The 19,370-nt window shown below is 41.1% G+C and overlaps 1 protein-coding gene across 2 annotated transcripts; it reads left to right on the top strand.

The window, feature by feature from the left end:
• The first annotated feature begins 637 nt into the window (after positions 1-637).
• Positions 638-13,135, top strand: CMAS (cytidine monophosphate N-acetylneuraminic acid synthetase). Of its 2 annotated transcripts, XM_015629283.3 has the most exons (9): positions 638-858; positions 3,529-3,671; positions 3,888-4,043; positions 6,642-6,775; positions 7,635-7,729; positions 8,394-8,565; positions 10,057-10,207; positions 10,968-11,250; positions 11,357-13,135. In XM_015629283.3, exons 1-8 carry the CDS (start codon positions 698-700, stop codon positions 11,240-11,242), a joined length of 1,287 nt encoding a protein of 428 aa, XP_015484769.1. In that variant the 5' UTR covers positions 638-697; the 3' UTR covers positions 11,243-11,250; positions 11,357-13,135. The 2 variants fall into 2 exon arrangements, with proteins under 2 accessions (XP_015484769.1, XP_033370448.1); XM_033514557.1 differs by having other exon boundaries at positions 850-893; positions 10,968-13,135.
• Positions 13,136-19,370: the final 6,235 nt, after the last annotated feature.

The raw sequence follows: 19,370 nt of genomic DNA, 5'->3' as shown, positions 1-19,370 counted from the left end.
GCTCCGCGGATGAGCCTATCTCCCTTAGAGCCATGTCCTGTGTGCCCACAGGATGGCAGCCACGTCCTGCTAACGGCCACAGGGAGCTGCAGAACTACAGAATCGTCACAGTGACCTCTAGAGATCACCCTGTCCAACCCCCTGCCCAGGCAGGGCCCCCCGGAGCAGGTGACACAGGAGCGTGTCCACGTAGGGTTGGAATTGTCTCCACAGAGGGAGACTCCACGCTCTCTCTCTGGGCAGCTGTTCTAGGGCTCTGCCACCCTCAGTGTATAGAAGTTCTTTCTCATGCTGAGCCTCTTGTGTTTAGTTTATGGCCAGTGCTCCCCGTCCTGTCACTAGAAAGAGTCCGGCACCACCCTCTTAGCACCCTTTGAGATATTTACATGCATTAATGAGATTCCCTAGGTGCGTTGGACGGTCCAAGGACCCACGAAGACTGGGCTTTGTGGGCCACCTTGTGCCAGAAGAGCACCCTCTCCTCCCTAAAAGGCGGGTAATTTCCCCACCCCACTCCCCGGAGTCCCCCAAATGGCACCTCCTTCGCTGTCCCCTCGGCCTCCTTCCGCCGCTCTGCGCACACGCATGCGCGGCAGCGCAGGACTACATTTCCCGGCAAGCCCTGGGGGAACGGTCCGCGTGCGTGGCAGGGCGCGGCGGGAGAGGAGCGGAGCAGGACAGGGACAGAGACACGGGCATGGATGCAGGCGAGGGGCGGGCGCAGCCCCATCTGGCCGCGCTGGTGCTGGCGCGGGGCGGCAGCAAGGGGATCCCGCTGAAGAACATCAAGCTGCTGGCGGGGGTGCCGCTCATCGGCTGGGTGCTGCGCGCCGCCATCGACGCCGGTGTCTTCCACAGGTGCGCATGCGCCGCTTCCGTCTACCCTTCCCCTGGTGTGTTCTGATTCGGGGTGGAGGTGCTGAGGGACCCTGGCGTAGGGAGGGGTTGGGGGAAGCTGCCGTTTCATCAAGAGGGTCTTCGGGATGACTGTCAGTGGCTGCAAGGAGGGATTAGAGCAGGGATCAGGCTCTGCTCCGTGGGGCCCAGCAATGGGACAGGAGAAGCGTCAGGAACTGGGCAGGAACCAGTGCCCAGGAAGTTCCACCTGGACTTTAGGAAGAGCTTCTTTACTGGAACAGGCTACCCCGAGAGTGTGTAGAGTGTGTGGAATCTCCCTCCGTGGAGATTCTCAAAAGCTTCCTGGATGGAATTCTTACAGCTTGCTCACCTGGCAGGTGATCCTGCTACAGCAAGGAGGTGGGAACAGATGACCCGCTGTGGTTCCTTCCAGTCTGACCCATGCTGTGACTCTGCCAATGAGGCAGGATTGATCCTCATTAAGACAAGAGGATGCAGTTACTGGGGCACCAGGTTAAGGGTCAGGCAAGGCAAGCACCCTGCCAGGAACTCTGCTGTCCCTTCCTGCTGAGGGTGAGCAGCAGAGGAATAAAGGAATTAAAATCTTACAACATAGTAATTTGAAATTAAAGTTGTTCTGATGCATGGTTGGGTGGTGACTAGCTGGTGATGTTTGCCTGTAAATATTGATGGGTTTGCTTTATTAAGACATCCTCATTAAATGGGACTGCCTGGCTGGAGATGATCTCCTGTGAACTGCTGAAGCACAGGATGACTGATTCATGGTCATCTGGGTACTCAGGACAGCATGCACTGAACTTGGGATCTCCAAGGATGGAGACCCCACAGCTCTTCTGTTCCTTTAACTGCATTCACCCAGAAAAATCTTCCTTATTTTCTCGCTGCCTGCCCAGCAGTGAAGACAGCAGTGAAATCACCTCCTTGCTGAGATGTTTCTGTCAGCATCTCCTGGCATATGTGTGGTTCCAGGCCCAGTCATTGTGCTGGCTCCTGCTGAACTTGCTCCTGTTTTCCATTTTGGTGTCAGGGCTTCACAGCTGGACACAGCACATCAGAAGGAGTCTCATTCAAATGTCAAGTTGAAGGAGAGAATCTTGTGTGCCCATGTGACACAGAAGAGAAGCTCATTTTGTCCCCAAGTACCTGCAACTTTGATAGCAATAATTAGAGCTAGATAGAAACACGTGTGTTGTTGGTGTTGAGAATAGAGGCATTACAAGTTTTTCTGCAGGAGCAAGACTGAGTATTTTCTACACATTTGCTGATAATTAAAGCCATGGTTAGGATATGCTTAGTGCATAGCACACTTAGGGGCAGGTCCCCTGTGCAAACCTGCTGCTTAATGCTCAAAGCAAATTAAGTAGAAGTGTAGCCCAGTTAGATCCAGAGCACTCTGTATCTCATAGCTGCTCTATCATTATGTAGCCTGGAAAACGTTTCTTGCTGTATTTGAAAAGTAGAGGGTGCAGCACTATTTTATTTTTAATAAAGAAACAGACAAGAACACTTCTGACCGAGGTTACTGATAATTTCTTAATGATTGTGAATCTATATTGCTGAATGATCTGCTGTGGCTTCTGTTTGGCATCTGAATTTTCCCAATAGGAAGCCAGTCAGGGTTGTGCAGCCTGACTTTGAGGCATGGCAGGTGCAGTAGGTGGACAGGTTTGCCTGGTTACCTTTTGGAACTTTGTGCAGGGTACCTGTTACACAACACAACTTTGGTGGTTGAATGCGGAGTGTGTATTTAAGTTCACCATCCCAAAGCAGTTTCTGGAAAACATCTCTTGTGTATTTGTTCTTGTGGGTGTGACTTGACATTTCTGTTGCTGTCACACATATTTTTCTTCTGATCATCCCATGATGAGTTTGGGAGAGGAAGTATTAACTGCAGTACCATTTGCTGTGGACAGTGCACTGAGAATGCCAGCATTGGTGAGAGACGAAGGGTGACTTTCCATAGCTTTTGTTTTTACACCTCTCATGCTTTTTTGTCACAACGATGACAGCAGTGGCTTCACAGTTGTTCAGTGTTTGTCATCACGTGATACTCTGAATTAGCCCTTCCTTTTGTAAACGTTTATTTTACCTGAACAGTCACAATCTTGCATTACCAGTACTGGAAGTTTTCTGTGCCAAAGCACATGGAATTTGAACAGCTCCTTCTCTGGGATTGTATGGAACCCAATTAATGCATTTTAACACATTTGCAGCATAAGCTAATCTTTTAACTTCGGCAATTTTGCTTGTTGTAAACTAAACTCTTACACGATTCTGAATGCTACATCCAACCCATTCACAATTCATTGATCTGTTAACAGGCCTAACAAATTCTTTGTGCTGACACTGGATTTTTCTGGTAGTACTTTTAAATTTAATGTTGCCTAAGCTTCCTGCATGGAATGCAACTCAAGATTCAGCTTTTACACTCTGGTGAATGTGTATGTTTTACTCCCATTGTTAAAAGCTTCTGGTTGGGCTGACTGTGATAGTTTTATTAACACAAATACAAGAACAAGTTCCTTTCATTGCAAGGTGTAGTAGAGACATTAACAAGCTGGGGTTTTTTTTCAGGTTAAATTACAACAGGCAAGTGAACAATGGTGGGATTTATTCTTTGTATTAATTTCTGTTACTGTCTGCCAACAGCATATGGGTTTCCACAGACCACGATGAGATCGAGAAGGTTGCAAAGCAGTTTGGTGCTCAGGTCCATCGCAGAAGCCCTGAAGTCTCTCAAGACTCCTCAACTTCTCTAGAAGCCATCACAGAGTTTCTCAATCATCATCGTGGTAAATCAGGGATGAAATATGCTGAGCTTTTATTTTGTAGCCCCAGAGGGATGATGCACTTATTATTGAGAAAAATAAGTAAAGCATTGAGTATATAAATCTAGAAGGATTCTTCTTTTTTTGTTGTTGTTGTGTGGTACTTACTCATACCACACTTTGCAGTTGTGTTACTAAAGATATTAATTATTTCATAAATATCTCTTTATTTTTTTTTAGAGGTTGATATTGTAGGAAATATTCAAGCAACATCTCCCTGTTTACATCCCAGCGACCTTATAAAAGTAGCAGATCTGATCCAGAAGGAGGGGTTTGATTCTGTCTTCTCTGTTGTCAGGCGGCATCAATTCAGATGGAGTGAGGTAAAGAAAGGAGGTAATATTTAGATGTTTCTGGTTACAGATATACTTTTTTTTTTTCCCCCTCCTCAAATTCTTGCTTTTCATACCTATGCTATTTTAGGAAGTGATGTCTGAGGCATGGACTGAGTTCTCTCTGAGTTTTGTGAGGGCTTAGAAATTCCTTCCAAGCACTGGTGTCTTGATATTACTGAGCATTGCTCAGCCTTTCTGTAACTGTTCTGTAGAAATTAAAATTATATTAGCTTGTCTAGGCTGAAGATGGAGTTCCAAAAAAAACTTATATGTTAACTTCTTACTAGTGGGTATTCATGTGTATTCAGACATGACACTGATGTCCTAACTAGAAAACTGCTTGTTAGCTATGCAGTAGCTAACAAATGACCAATAATGCAAGATAAAATCTTGGTGAGGATGGGATGACAGTCTCTTTTCCTGGAGACTTAGGCTTTGTTTCATTGTGATAATTTGGCTGCTGACTTGGGTTGCTTTGCAAAATGCCTTTGAGTCATGAGGGCTGAACTCATGTTGGTTAGCTTATCCAGAAAAATGTGACTGGTTTTTCCTAGAGATAATATGCCTCTCAACTACAGTGGCTAAGATGACCAAAGGCTGAAATTTTACAAATAAAGACTGTACCTTGGTTTAGCCATAAAGCACCTTTTGTCTTGGTACAAAGAGCTATTCCATACATTATATATGTTGGCTTTCTTTCTATGGTTAAAGCAGAAATTTTTTCTTCATCTTTAAAAATGGTTATTTCAGGTATCATCATACTTGAGTTTTGGCTTGAGTTTGCTTCTAGGGATATTTTTTGTTTGCTTTTTAATGAAAGTTACTCAGGCATTACAGTTACTCTGTTGAGATATAAATTGCTTCAGATGAATTTGTTTTTTGTGAGTTTACAAAGCAGCATGCTGTAAAAGAGCATGTGTAATAAATGAAGCTTGATCTGAGAGATAAGTTTGAATAAAAGCTAAGCCTTTGTTTAGAACAAACACTTGAACACTGTCATTGTTCCTCATAAGAGGAGAAGTAAGTGACACTGTGCAATATAAGAGGACTATAAAAAGCATGGGTAGCAATTTCAGGATTCTGTGGATTGCAGTTTAGGAAGCCACGTGCACATCTTGAGATGCTGGAAGGGACAAATGTGAAAGACTGAATCTCATGTGAATGTGACATGTGGCTTCCTGAAGTGGTTGTATGCTAGAACGCCTCAAGGCATACCTAAAAAAACAAGTAATTCTTCAGCATAAAATGACATCAAAATATTTTTAATGTGGTGAGATATGAGGAATCATTCAACTGCAAGGACTGAGGAGAGCTGGAAACACATGGTGCCAACATGAGCAGCTTATGGATAAATGCAAATGGCTTTTCAGGAGTGTGGTGTTTCAGGTGACAGTGATTCACAGCAGCATTATACAATATTTTTTCTTCTTTTTATTTTTCCATGTGGTTTTAGAGTACCAATTATGCTAAAAGAATTTCATGGGTTGTTTTTTTTTTCTGGGTAGTTCTGTTGCTTCTTCTGCATTAAGGTTTAATATTGATAAACACTGAAAGAGGAAGGTGTCTCTCTCCAGCTGGAAATGTTTACTTCAGTGAGCACAAAGCTTTAGTTAGTTATGAAGCACAAGGTGTGTGTGTATCTACTAAAGCCTCAGGATGTTTTGGGTGTTTGAGAATGCCCTCTTAACTTTTCCATGGTTACTGGATCATGAGACTGATGAATTTTAGCCGCTTTGTGCATCTGGATTGAAAGGGCTTAAGGACAAAAGTCTCTGGTCCCTGGTTCAGTTTCTGCTGCATGTACAACTGTCATTGGTAATAATATGGGATCTTTTGGGATGGTATTTGTGCAGCCAGCTGCTTGTTTGTGGACACTGATTAAACTACTTACGAAGAGTTAACATAATGCATATCTTTAAATAAGATATATTTTGGAGAAGTGTCAAGGTGTTTCACAGGCAGAAGTTATTCACGTATGCTCTTTTTTCACCTTCTAGATTTCAGGTTGGTCCTTTCAAGTATCAGTTGCAGTCAGGGATTCCTGTGTGCACTGGGAGAGGGAGTACAGGAATAGTATTTCTTCCACATTGGCAAGGACAGTCCGGAAGAATGTCCCTCCTACTCCTTGTAGGAACCAGTTTTGAAGCAAATAACCTCTTGAGTTTTTGTTGTTATTTTTGTTGAGTTGGTTTGGTTTTTTTTTTTCCTAAAGTGGTAATGAAAAATTTCCTTTTCCACTGCTAGGCATACAGAGTAGTCCTCCAGTTTATCCACAGTTCCAAGAAAGAGAAGCAATTCAGTGATCCCCTAGAGAAGTTGTGGATGCTGCATCCCTAGAAGTGTTCCAGGCCAGGCTGGATGGGGCTCTGAGCAACCCGGGATAGTGGAAGATGTCCCTGCCCATCATCTTTAAGGTCCCTTCCAACCCAAACCATTCTGTGATTCTTCATTAAGTTAAGCAACAAGAGGCAATAATGAGAGAAGTTGGTGTCTGAATTATGCCCTTAATTTTTCAACAGGAAGTTATTTAGGATCTTAAGTGACACTGAACAGGGATTATTTAAAGCTTATTTTGTCTTTTTTTTCCCTCTGTTAACAGAAAACAAGATGACAGAACCCCAAAACCTGAATCCAGCAAAGCGGTACCGGAGGCAAGACTGGCCTGGGGAGCTCTATGAAAATGGCTCATTTTATTTTGCCAGGAGACATCTGATTGAGAAAGGCTATTTGCAGGTCAGTGCTTTTGGTTTTTCATGCTCTTTAGAATAATACATCTACTCTTGCTGTATAGGGCTCTGAATTCAACACTCTGTTTTGATTTCTGATGCAGTCAGTGTGAAATAACAGCACTCTGACCTCAGAACAGTCTGCTAGTTATTTGTAACTTAGCAGGGCTAGTTATAGCTAAAACCGTTCCAGTAACAGCATCCTCCATAGCAAATAAATTTATGCAAATAAATGTATTATATACCTATAACCCTAAACCAATACAATACTGAATTGAGTTTTGCATGAGTTCACCAGTGTATCTTAATTAACCTTCCTGCAACTAAGGGTGTGAAACTGAGCTTCATGCAGTGTCAGAGCCTTGTCATAATCTGTAAATTTGTATTTTCAGCCAGTTTAATCTTTTGCCAATTTTTTACTGTAACAGTCTTTTTCCCTTTCCCAATCTGTTTACATCCCAATGTAATGATACAGAACAACACTGGGGTGTGGTGGATATTTTCTCATTGGAAATTAAGTAACAGTAAGCAAATAATAATCATAGTCTTCCTAAGCAAATCCTGAAGGTATTACTGTTTGCCTGATTAAAAGATCTAGTGGAATTAGTGTGATGTAATTGCTATAATGGATAACATCTTGCACACTTTACTCTAGTTGTAAAATGGAAATACTTATTAACCCTGCAGAAGGTTCCTTCAAATGGTTCTGTGTAACTGGCAAAAACGTAATTGATGGTTCACTTTCTTATAAGCCATGGTGGCCACTGTGTAACCAGGCACCCGGCTTTCATTGCATGGTGCTAAATCATAGTTTTGTGTTTGTGTTGACCCAAGCAGAAATTTTGCATGGGTTTTATCTCCTTCAGGGTGGTAAAATGGCCTATTACGAAATGCGTGCAGAGCACAGTGTGGATATTGATATAGACATTGACTGGCCTATTGCAGAGCAGAGAGTGTTGAGGTAAAAGCTCTTTTTATTCTCTTATTTCTTTGATGCATAATGTATGGAATTCATAATGTATGGAATGTAAGCAATGGAGATCATAGAGAATTGGGCGGTTTTATTTCTGCGCAGCATTTTTTCCTATCTCTGTTGAAATCAACCAAATTACCTTTGTTACATGGTGGATTTTGATAGTTTGGTTTTTTCCTTAAAGTTCAGTTTGGTGAAGAGTGTAAGCCCCACTATACCTCAACAGTGAGATGTTAGCATCATCTCTGGCTTTCCCAGCTGAGGTGCCCCAGATATCCATGCTCCTGACCACTGTAACTGATGCCCAGGAATGGGAGTGTTTGTGGAGAGGGCATGAGCTGATTCCACCTCACCACCTGCCTTTTCTTTGCAGCTGCTCTAAGGAAATAATGGTTGAGAATGGAGTATATTTTCTGTGTCTTTTTCATCCTAATTTTTAAATTGATGACTTAAATGAGCTATCTTTTGGATGGTTCTGTTCCTTTCTTTGAAGAGGAACAGTGTAGCTGGAGAATGATGATGATGAGAAAAAACATTGGAAAAGAATTTCGAAGCTGACCCTTCTGTCTGAAGGTTACAGCTGTATGGGAAATATTTGGCGTTTTGGAGTATGCAAAACCTTCCATCCTAAAAAGATAATTTCTTTGTCTAGCTTTGGATATTTTGGCAAAGAGCCGCTAAAAGAGGTGAAGCTCTTGGTTTGCAGTATTGATGGATGCCTGACCGATGGTCGCATTTATGTGACAGAAGATCACAAGGAAATGGTCTCCTATGATTACAGAGATACTGTTGGCATTGATCTGTTAAAGAAAAGAGGAATCCAGGTAAGTGCTGTTCTGAAGAGTGAGCCTACATGTCTCATGTAACCTGCACATGAAAAGATTCTAAAAAATTATATTCTTGAAGCATAGAAGTCAAGGTTTTTTCACAGTACTTGTGATCAAGCAGCATAATATATTGGTTGGGACAAATGTTATCCCCAGAACCCTCAGAGGAAAATAAGTGTTTTGAGAAAGTTCTCAATCACAGTAATTGCAGCTCTTTCTCCATTTCACTGAATCATGCCTGGGCTGAACCTTAAAAATGATCTTGTTTTAACCCCTCTGCCAGAGCAGGGACAACTTCTACTATCCCAGGTTGCTCAGAGCCCCATCCAGCCTGGCCTTGATCACTTCCAGGGATGAGGCATCCACAGCTTCTCTGGGCAACCTGTGCCAGGGTCTCCCCACCCTCACAGCAGAGAATTTCTTCCTCATACCTCCTTTCTGCCAGTGTGAAGGTATTCCCCCTTGTTCTGTCACTTTAGGCCCTTATAAAGTATCTCTCTCCATCTTTCCTGTGGGCTCCCTTCAGGCACTGGAAGGCTGCATTTAGGTCACCCCAGAGCCCACTCCTGTGGAATGGAGTAGATGTTTTTTCAGCAGTCCCTCAGCTTCATTTTCTGGGAAGCCAGAGGGTTAGGAAGCTTGTAATCACTGTTTTGTTATCTGTAGGAGCCCATTTCCATACCTTCTTTGACTTGGAATGTTTCATTAAAAGCCTCTAGGTCTTTGTGCTGCACTTTATTTCTAGTATATGTTGCTGATACAATCATGCCTTGTGCTCCACTTCTCTTCCTTCTGTACTTAAAATCAGTGCCAAGCATTTGTTTGTATTTAAAAGCAATTAGGGAAGATAAGCTTGTCTACATCTTTGACAGAAAACCTGAAGGATTTGCTTCTGAGATTTCTGAAAACCCTGCTGCAATTATCTTCTGGTTTTAGCTTACCTTGTGCATAATTCCTGAAACTTCATACTTGGAATTAACTTCCAGAGATAAATGTGCTGTGCTGCTTCAGTCTGTGTAGTGTTGGTTTGATGCTCTAAAATGCTGCTATAAATAAAATTACGTTATTAAATAGAGGGGCAAGGAAAAAACTTAATGTTCTGCTTTGTCAAATATTTCAGAAATCTTTCTTGGGAATTTTCTCATTCCACCCTGTAACTTACTAAAATCATACTGCACTAGACAGTCACTATGCCACCATACGGTGATATTTAGTGCATGTTGCATTTCAAAAGAAAAATGTAAATTGTTTTTGAACATCAGGGAGGGCTGCAGAAAGGCATTTCACTTTCCTAAAGGAAACTCAAGACCGTTTGGTTTTGGATGCCAATCACTTTGCTCTGAGTTCTGAAAATCAATCATTCAGTGCTTTTCTGGTACCTGATAGAGGTTCTACAAGCAAAACTGCTTTATTTTATAACAGTAAATCAACTTATATCTCTTTGTATTTCTTCAGATGTAGAACTTACTCGTAATTTTATTTCAATAGGTTCGACTCATCTCTGACAGAGACTGCTCAAAAACACTGTCAGCCATGCAGCTGGGATGTGTAGCAAAAGTCAATGTAACAAATAAACTGCAGGTTCTGAAGGATTGGCAGGAAGACATGGGCTTGAGCTGGAAAGAGGTGGCTTACTTAGGTAAGTTCCTTTTCTTTTGGTTTATTTAATTTAAATAGTATAGACAAATAGAATCTTTGTACTGCTGCTGAGATTCAAACCACTTTTCTCTTTGTAAATACACCAAATTTAATGGGATTGCTGTGCACATTGCAGCACACAGTCATCAAAAGTAGGTATTTTTAGGCCTGTTAGGGTACAATCTAAATGTTACAGACATTGATGAATCTGTATAATTTGGTAAGGGAAGTCTTCACTGGTTTTCCAGTGGGATATAGAAAAGCTTTTGTTTTTAGGAAACATTTTGATTTCAAAATGTTGATAAGCATATACTTAGAGCTGACAATTTTGAACTGATTCTAGTTCATTTCAGAGGGATATTGTTTAGATTACGTTCTAGATGGTAATGAAAATGGACAGAATTAGAACTGAAAGCCATGTGGTTCTGTGCTAAACTGTATTTCAGTGACAGGTTAAGTGCAGAGTCCTGCCAATGCTTATTCAGCTGCTGACATAATTTTACTGCTCTTAGAAGCACTATTCTCTTGCCTAAAGATTGTGAAGTGTGATCAGCATTTATATGGATCACCAAAATTTTCCAATGACTGACATGCACGTGCAAAGTGCTGTTGAGCTTTTGAGATGAGCATTGTGACAAAAAAAACACAAAAAACAAATTTCAAAAATCAGATCAATGATTCTTTCACACAAAAACACTGAGAAAAATACTGATTATTTCCCTTCTGTGACATTTGGCCTTGCCTGTCATCTTCCTCCCTAGGAAATGAGGAGTCAGAGGTGGAGTGCCTGAAGCAGGCAGGCATGAGTGGTGTGCCTGCTGATGCCTGTGCTGCGGCGCAGAAGGCTGCTGGTTACATCTGTAAGAGCAGAGGTGGCTGTGGAGCTGTGCGGGAGTTTGCAGAACACATATTCCTGCTCTTAGAGAAAGTGAACTCTGCAAGGAAGCAACTGGAAGAAGTCAGCTCAGTAGGGAAGGAAATGGGAAGAAATGAAAACAGCAGGAAAGGAAATAAGGAACTGATGGAAAAAGAGTAATGCCGTTGGTCAGTCCTGCTTTTCTTCCTCATTGCATCCATATCCCAAAGGAATGCTTACCTTTCAAACCTTACAGCACAGTAGAGTTAAAAAGGTGTCTCCCTCTAATTCCAGGTCTCACATTCATGATTGTATGCTGAAAATATGATCATCTCCATGATGATTTTAAAAGCCATTTAAGTGCAATGGGAAGAATGCTACAAAAGAGAGTTTCCTGGAAATCTACTCTTAATCATCACACCTGTCCTGCAGGAATGATGCATCTTTATTTCATAATCTGAATGTTTTCAGGGATCAATGATTTTGCATGACTTGAAAATTTGTAATTCAGGCTCAGAAAAACCAAAACTTCTGTCAGTTTTGCTCATGTGGTTTGCATTTCTTTTATGAAATGCATGGTGTTGTGGTTGTGGGATTACATTTTACAGGCTTTGTCCTTAGCAAGGAAGAGTTTTAACATATGCTGGAGATGTCCGGTTTAAAATACTATCAATAAAACTTCCTCCTCTATTTTTAAAATACAACACAATTACTGTAAAACAATTTAATATTTGTTTAAAAAAGCACTTTAGCATGTGTTCAGTTTTGAGCTTATAAATAATTAAATCACATTTGGAATTGTGCCTCTTGGAATCTGTTTATTTTGGGTTTTATTGAAGTGCCTAACTTAATATTTTGCCAAATTTGGAGTTAAATTTCCTGTTGTCTTTGAGATCTTTGCAGAACCTCAGTTTCTTTCTATGAAGACTTTATTGCAACATCAAGTGAATTAAAGCCAAATTAAAGTCTTTATGTTTATTGTATGAAAAGTAGCTGCTGTTTTTAGAAAAAAAAAAGGAAACACCAAACCATGGTTGATGTGGGTTTATAAAAAATATATAAACAGAGTACTTTTAGCATGTTAAAGCTCACATGCTTGTATTTATTGAAAGTAGGATTTGTATTGTACATTACAAATACAGTAATATGTATCAGAGTCAAATTCTGGTTTGGGGTATGCTAAAAAATACAAATACCCATGGTACACAGGCAATTACAAGTTACATAAATGATAATTGCTTATTATTTTATTTTGCTTCTCTGCTAAATATTGTATTGTGTAAATAGTTATACTCCTAGTATATCACCTGATACATTGACCTCAGATAAACTTTGTGTTTACTTCCTTTCACAACGCAAAATGTTGAAATTATTTACTGCCTATCTACAGTTTACTGTACTAATCAGCTCTAAGTCACCTAAATTTAAGTGTCTCCTTTCAGTCACGCCATAGGGTTCCTGTGCTGGATAAATCCCATGGACTTCGATGAGAGGAGAGCTGCATTTTGGACATCAGTGTTTTCACTTCGATGGCTTCTTGTTTAGGAGAACATGGTATAATCTTTCATTGGGAAGAATATGAAGGATAAAAGCTCTAGAGACTGTTTACCAAAAAAGATACAGGATATGCAGGATCTGCTGCCGGAAAGGTTCAAATTTGTATTGCCAACATTGTAGTGGAAAGCCTAATTACAGAGTAGGAAGAGGGATGCCTTAATCACTCCTCTTGATTTTATAGAAGAGCCTCAATCATATGAAGGATTTAGGGGTCAGAGAGGCAGAGACAGTGAGGGTAAGTCTGTCACCTTAGAGGTGAAATCCTAAGTCCCAGGAAAGGTTCAAATATGTAGAATATTTTTCCAAGGCCTGCTCCAGTACATGTGACACCACAACTGCCTTTGATTAGAGGGGCATTACTCATTCAGAGTATCTTTCAGTGGTCACTTTTGTAATTCTAAGCTAATTTTAAGATCATCTTTTGGCCATGTGAGTGCTTGGTTTTTTTGCTTTAATTAAACTAAAGTATTCTAAAGAAGATCTTAGATAATGTGGGCTGTTCAGTCATGATTATGTGAAAAGGAAAAAAAAAGGAACTTATGTAAATATTTGTAATAAGCTATTACAAAAAATAGCTGATTACCTCAAATTTTATTTTAAATAAACAGATTTCTCTAGTCTTTTAAGCAGAGAATGGTTATGGGCTGGCTTGTGCTGAATTTCTGCATTGCAAATCATACACTCCCAAGTTCATGTGCCACACAAACGATTTATGATGGCAAAGGTGGACAGATTTAATGCCCAAATTAATCACATGCACACCTTCACCTACTTCTGACTCCATTTATTTATTTTTATCTGCTTTTTCTTCTATTCAGTTTATCTTCCTCTCCAGCTCCTGTTAGATAATGCAACAAGTTCTGGCCTTAACTCCTTTCAAATCAATATGAATCACATTTATCTCACCCTTTTGAAGTCATCATATGTTTTAATACTTGCAGATTTCAAGTTTTTAAGACTTTGAAACCTTTTAAACTTTTAAACACATTTTAGGTAACTATTATTTCCAGAGCCTGGGGTGGGGAAGGTTTTTTGTTTTAATTATATTTTTTTTCTGTTAGTGTGGTATTAAAACACTATTTACTTTTTCCAGAAATAAGCAACCCCCCTGCTCTGGGGGAGGCATGAAAGCAAATGAGCAGTGAGCAGTGTGAGGGTAATGATAACGAATTATTCAATTTAGTAAATAGAGGGACTGGTGAAACTGAGAAGATACATATAAAATAAGCTGGACTTAACTGAAAAACAATCCTAATTAAAATATCCATTTTCACGGAGCAGTTATAACTCAGATAAGTGTCTAGTGGTTTGGAGTGTGTGCTAGCAGTTGAAAAAGGAATTATTAGAAAAAGAACAAATAGCAAATAGGATAAAAAGAATTAATCCACTGTATAATTCAGTGGTTTGTATATGTCTTGAATACTGCATGTTTTGTTTGTGTTGAAAAGTCTGTAGCATTCCAAAGGTTTGTGGGAGGATAAAATGGATGAAGAAAGGAATCAGGTTCAGTGGCAGCAGTAGCCAATTCAGAATTCTTCACTTTGGAAGAAGGATTCTTCACTTTGGACTGAAGGGAGTTGTATTAAAATATGTGTAAAATTAAGGACAGGAAGCCGTGGAAAGGCCACTGAAGAATCTAGCAGTGAGCAAAATCAGGTGCCTGAAGAATATAAATCTACCATGTTGTATTTGGTGGTGCGTTCCAGTTTTTCTATGGCCTCAGCACATTTGCAGCTTGTGGATTTCCAAGGTTGAACATAGGTTACAGACATTTAATGAACCTCAGAACACTTAAAAAAGGCCTTGGCCACATGTTTCATGAGTCTGACACTTGATACAGTTCTGGTTCTGAACCTTGGAGTCTTCCTCCTATTTCTTGTGTAGGAAATACCCAACTGCATTTTATCTTTATTTCGCAATGTGTGTTAGTGGTTCATTCCATGTCAATGTGTAGCTCTGACACAGTGAGCAGCAGGACATGGCCTTACTATTATCAATAGGACAAATGTAATGTTGGAAAATTAATGAAAATAGGGCAAAAGTACACACAGAATTATGTACATTGGATTAAGAACATCAGATGAATCAGTGGTCATTATTAGTAATAGGCAGTAGTCTGACTACTACCTATACATATATACTATATATAGATACTATATACTACTATCTGTATATCTTCTATCATTAGTAGTCAGAGATCCTCACAATAAATTGCTGTAAAAGTTTTTGGCCAAAATGTACTCAGAGGTTTGAAGAACATTCTGGAAAGTACCACATTTTTCCTGATTGTTTACATGCTTTGCAGATAAGTTTCTGGCCTAAATTGGAATGCATCTTGACTAGTTATGGCTACTCTTGTATTAAACAAGGAGATAGTCTTTTCAGGGATGTCACTTTTAACTGAGGATAGAGTTGCACACCTGTTTATGGATGTAGGAATTCATACAAAATCCATGTAGGATTTTGTTTTTACTGTCCCAACTTTTTTTTCATGTTTACATTTTGTCCACAGCAGTTCAGTCTCAAGCTGGGAGGGGATCTGTCGCCATTCACGGATTCTTCTGAGCAGTGAGGCCCAGTGGAAATTTTTCTATTCTATCAGGAAAAGGTAATAGAATAACAGTCCATAAAAGCTTGAAAAGGGATGAAGTACCTCAGAATCACAGAATAAGCTGAGTTTAAAGGGATCCATCAGGATCAGTCCACCTCCTGGCCCTGCACAGACATGCCAACAATCCCACCCTGTGCATCCCTGAGAGCGTTGTCCAAAAGCTCCTGGAGCTCTGGCAGCCTTGGGGCCATGACCATTCCCTGGGGAGCCTGTTCAGTGCCCCAGCACCCTCAGGGGGAAGAACCTTTTCCTGATATCCACGCTAACCCTCCCCTGACAGCTCCAGCCGCTCCCTGGGTCCTGTCCCTGGTCACAAAGAGCAGAGATCAGGGCCTGTCCCTCCTCTTTCCCTCATGAGGAAGTTGCAGAACTGCTGTGAGCTCTGACCTCAGTCTGTTCTTCTCCAGCCAAACACACCGAGTGCCCTCAGCCACTCCTCATTCCCCTCACACCCAATTTAGAGAAATATAAAACACTCCCATTCATTTCACTTAATGAACTTCTAAGTTTTCCTGAATATATTTATTATGATCTACCTTTGGATCAATTCCATTCTCTGAATGCTGCCTCTTAAAGGACCTGGGGCAGTAGTTGTGGTAACTCACAAAGAGGCCCTAGTCCTGACTCACCACATCAGTATATCAACACTTTGAGCACTTTGTTCAAAGAAAGCACACATTTGAGTTATTATGGAAGTCAAGAGGTTTCAGGAGATTTGGGGGTAAAGTTGCAGGCAGTGCATGGCAGTGTGGAGAGCAAATTGGACCTGTGCCTTGCAGTGCCTCTACTGCTGCTCCTGCTGAGGAGCAAGGGAACTCAAGCCTAAGGCTCCTGCAATTAGCCTGCTGTCATTGGTGTCAGATTTTGGATAGCACAGAGACACATGGCCTAGCTCTGTTTCATTCACCTGCTGATAAAGTCCTGCTAAACCTTCTTTTGTGTTAATTTTAATTTAGGTAAATCCTCAATTTAGCCAGTAGGCAATGCTGTAAACTAATTAATTCCACATCCCCTGAAGTAGCTCAGGAGCTAACTGTACTTTGAGCAGCACAGTGTTACCTCCCTGGCTGATGGGTAGGTTTGAGCTGTTTACCAACCCTACCTTGATGCACAAGACAAGTCCTCATTCTGTCCCTTCACACACAGTTCCATGTTGTGAATGTGATGTTGACATTAACGATACTTTTTGCATGTGCATACATTGTGCGGTGCAAATGCTGCTTACAGCAGTCTTAGTGCTGCTAAACTCGCTTGCACACCTCACTTCCCCAAGGACCCTCTGGCTTTTTTTACATACTCATCGGGCCGGAAAAAAATAAGTCTCTAAGTGAAATGTTCAATTATTTTTATTAGTTGATCTCTTGTCACTTATTAATAGTGGAAGAACAACACGTGAAAGGAGGGCAACAGTGGCATCTTGGGGGAAGAGTGACTGATTTTAATGTCAGAAGAGCAAAGTAACACATCAAATGGTTCTTTGCATAGAGCAGGGCATCATCTCCCTCAGACTGTTTTGAATTGGTAAATGGCAAAGGACTGCACACAGGCTTTTCTCCTGCTCTCCTCAGCACCATAACTTCATGTCTTTGTGTAGGTGCAAAATCAGCAGGTTTTTATTTATATATTTTTATTTTATTTTTATTTAATTAGCTACATGCTAGCTTGCACAGAGCAGGTATGAAATGAAAGGGCTGCCTGGCAAGTGTGAAGTGTGTGGCTAGAGGGAGATTAGTGTTGATGAAACAAGGCTGTACCTCAGGAGTAACACAGAAACAAACACAGGACACGTGTTCTGCCTTGGAACTGTGTTGGGTAGAACAGTCCCTGGGATGTGGGCACAGACAACTGATTCTAGGAAAATCTTTTATCAGGGCAGAGTGAATAAATAAGTGCTGTTTGAATTAAGCTCTCTGTGATAGTTTGGCATTTAGGAAAAAAAGTGGGAAACATCCACAGAAGTGATTTATCTGAGAGAGGCTGCTGGGAGTTTCTTCTCTGCTTGAGATCAGGCCAATAGCTGGCCATTTCTGAGAACTAACAGCATTTTGGACCACTGAAAAGTGAGATCACTTTGTGAATACCAGCTTTCAAACCCAAAACCCAGGAACTTTGGGCCTTTTTCTTTCCGGCCTTGAAAGGTAACAGAGCTCTGGGGTGGCTGGCCCACTCCCCTGCGGCCTATGCAGCCTGGGAAGGAGGGGGGCTGGGCCAGAGCCCAGCAGCTCTCAAGCAGGGGATGGAGACTGTGGGGTGTCAGGAGCCCCTTTCTAGACGGGCTGAGCCCCCTCAGGAAGCCTGCTGAACCCTGTACAGTGGCGCTGCCAGGCTAGGCCAGTCCCTGGCTCAGCTGAAATTCTGCCACTGCTGGGTTTCACCAGAAACTGCCAGGTAAGGGGAGGGGAAGCTGTCGGCCCACAGCGTGCTGCCTCTAAGTGCTAGCATGGCTGCTGAGATGCTCGCCACCCTCCCCTAGCACAGCCACTGAAAAATCCTCCATCACAAACCAGCCCCAGCCGCTGCCCCAGCAGAGATCACATGAGCATCCACAATATCTGGGCAAGATTTAACCTTTTCACTACCCAGATGAGACCTGCAGACTTAATTCCCTCTACAGAGAGAGGAAAGTGAGAGTGATCAACATGTAAAGAGACAATGTGAAACATCAGGGTCAGTAAAGGAAAGAGTCAGCCTCAGATAGAAGGAGAATGAGGAGATGCTTTAATAAGCTGAAATATTCTTTTGGGAAGGCCATGGAGATGCACAATAATGTTTTGAATGGCTCCTTTAATTAATGAAAGAATATTGGGGGAGAATGAGCTATTCAAACTGTGAATCTGAGCAAAGGTATCCGTTGATGAAGCTAAGCTGTAATCCCATGAGATGCTGGAACAGAGATTGAGAAGTGAGAGTTGATGAAGACCCTTTGCCCCAAGGGAGAAAAGGAGAAAACCTCTGTTCCCAGAGATGATCATAGAAACAGATGAAGAGAACCTTTGCCTTTGAATAACTCATCCTTAAAATAATACCCCTTGAACATGGCCCATGAACACACCTTAGAGTGATGTGAAAGTGGAAGGAAAACATGATGGCAGAGTTTCTTCTTGGCGGCTGTCAGACATGGAAATGAAGAGCCACAGGAAACTGTTTTTCTTGTGGAGAACTCTCCATGGAATGACAAGAGAAAACTCCTCTCCCATAGAGACTGATGAAAAGACTATTGTATAATTGGTACATCCCAGGTTTTGTCTCTATGGTGTCAGTTGGGAAAGGAAAAGGTTGGGAGGGCAAGGGGAGAAAAGGTTTCTGGAAGTTTTATTCTGGTTTCTTATTCTTGTAGTTCTGTTAATAAACTTTCTTGGTTCCTTTTAAGTTTTGAGCCTGTTTTGCCCTTCTCCTAATCCCTATCTCATAGCAAGAAATGAGTAAGTACCCTGGTGATTCTAGGTAGAGCTAAAACCACCACACTGTATCTGCATTGTGGATTGGTTCCGTTGCTCAAGAAGCAGGAAGTAAAATAGTTCTCACCAAAACAAGCATTTTGCACAAAGAAGATCAAATGGAAAATGAACGCATTTACGGTTGCTCAGTGTGTGGTGCTGAAATTTATTTGGATTTGTATCAGTTGCATTTAAAACACAAAGACTCTATGGTACCTAATCCAGAAATAAGTTACATCAAAGAACTATATACTGTTGGAAAAAAAAAAAGAAAATTAAAAAAAGAAACATTTTTGTAAACAGACTTCAGATCTTCAAATGTAGTTTTCAACTTAATTATCAAAAACAATGTCCAGTAAGATAGGCACTCCCAAATCATGGTGTATCACAGAAGGAGCAAGTCTGGAGTCAAATTTTTGGTTGTTTTCTTACGATGTGTTTTTAGATTTCTTATATATTCATTTTCTTGCAAGTTTGTTTTTGTTTTTCTCTTCATATTATCTTGGGTAAAATTTCTAATTCAGGTTTACAAAGTCTGTTCATATCCCCTTGGAGCAAAGAAAATAAATAAATTATGAAGTAGAGTTGGTTGTCAAACAATGGGTCTGACACCTGACTCTGTGAAGCCATGTACACCTTGCCCTCTGAGAACTAAGTTCAGCTCTGGCAGTGTCAGAACTTTCCTGTTTTCAAAAACCCCATG

This window comes from Parus major, chromosome 1A (assembly GCF_001522545.3).
Source record: "Parus major isolate Abel chromosome 1A, Parus_major1.1, whole genome shotgun sequence".
In the NCBI taxonomy this organism is placed as follows: domain Eukaryota; kingdom Metazoa; phylum Chordata; class Aves; order Passeriformes; family Paridae; genus Parus; species Parus major.
Note: the sequence above shows the minus strand (reverse complement) of the source record. Positions and strands in the feature narration are given on the sequence as shown.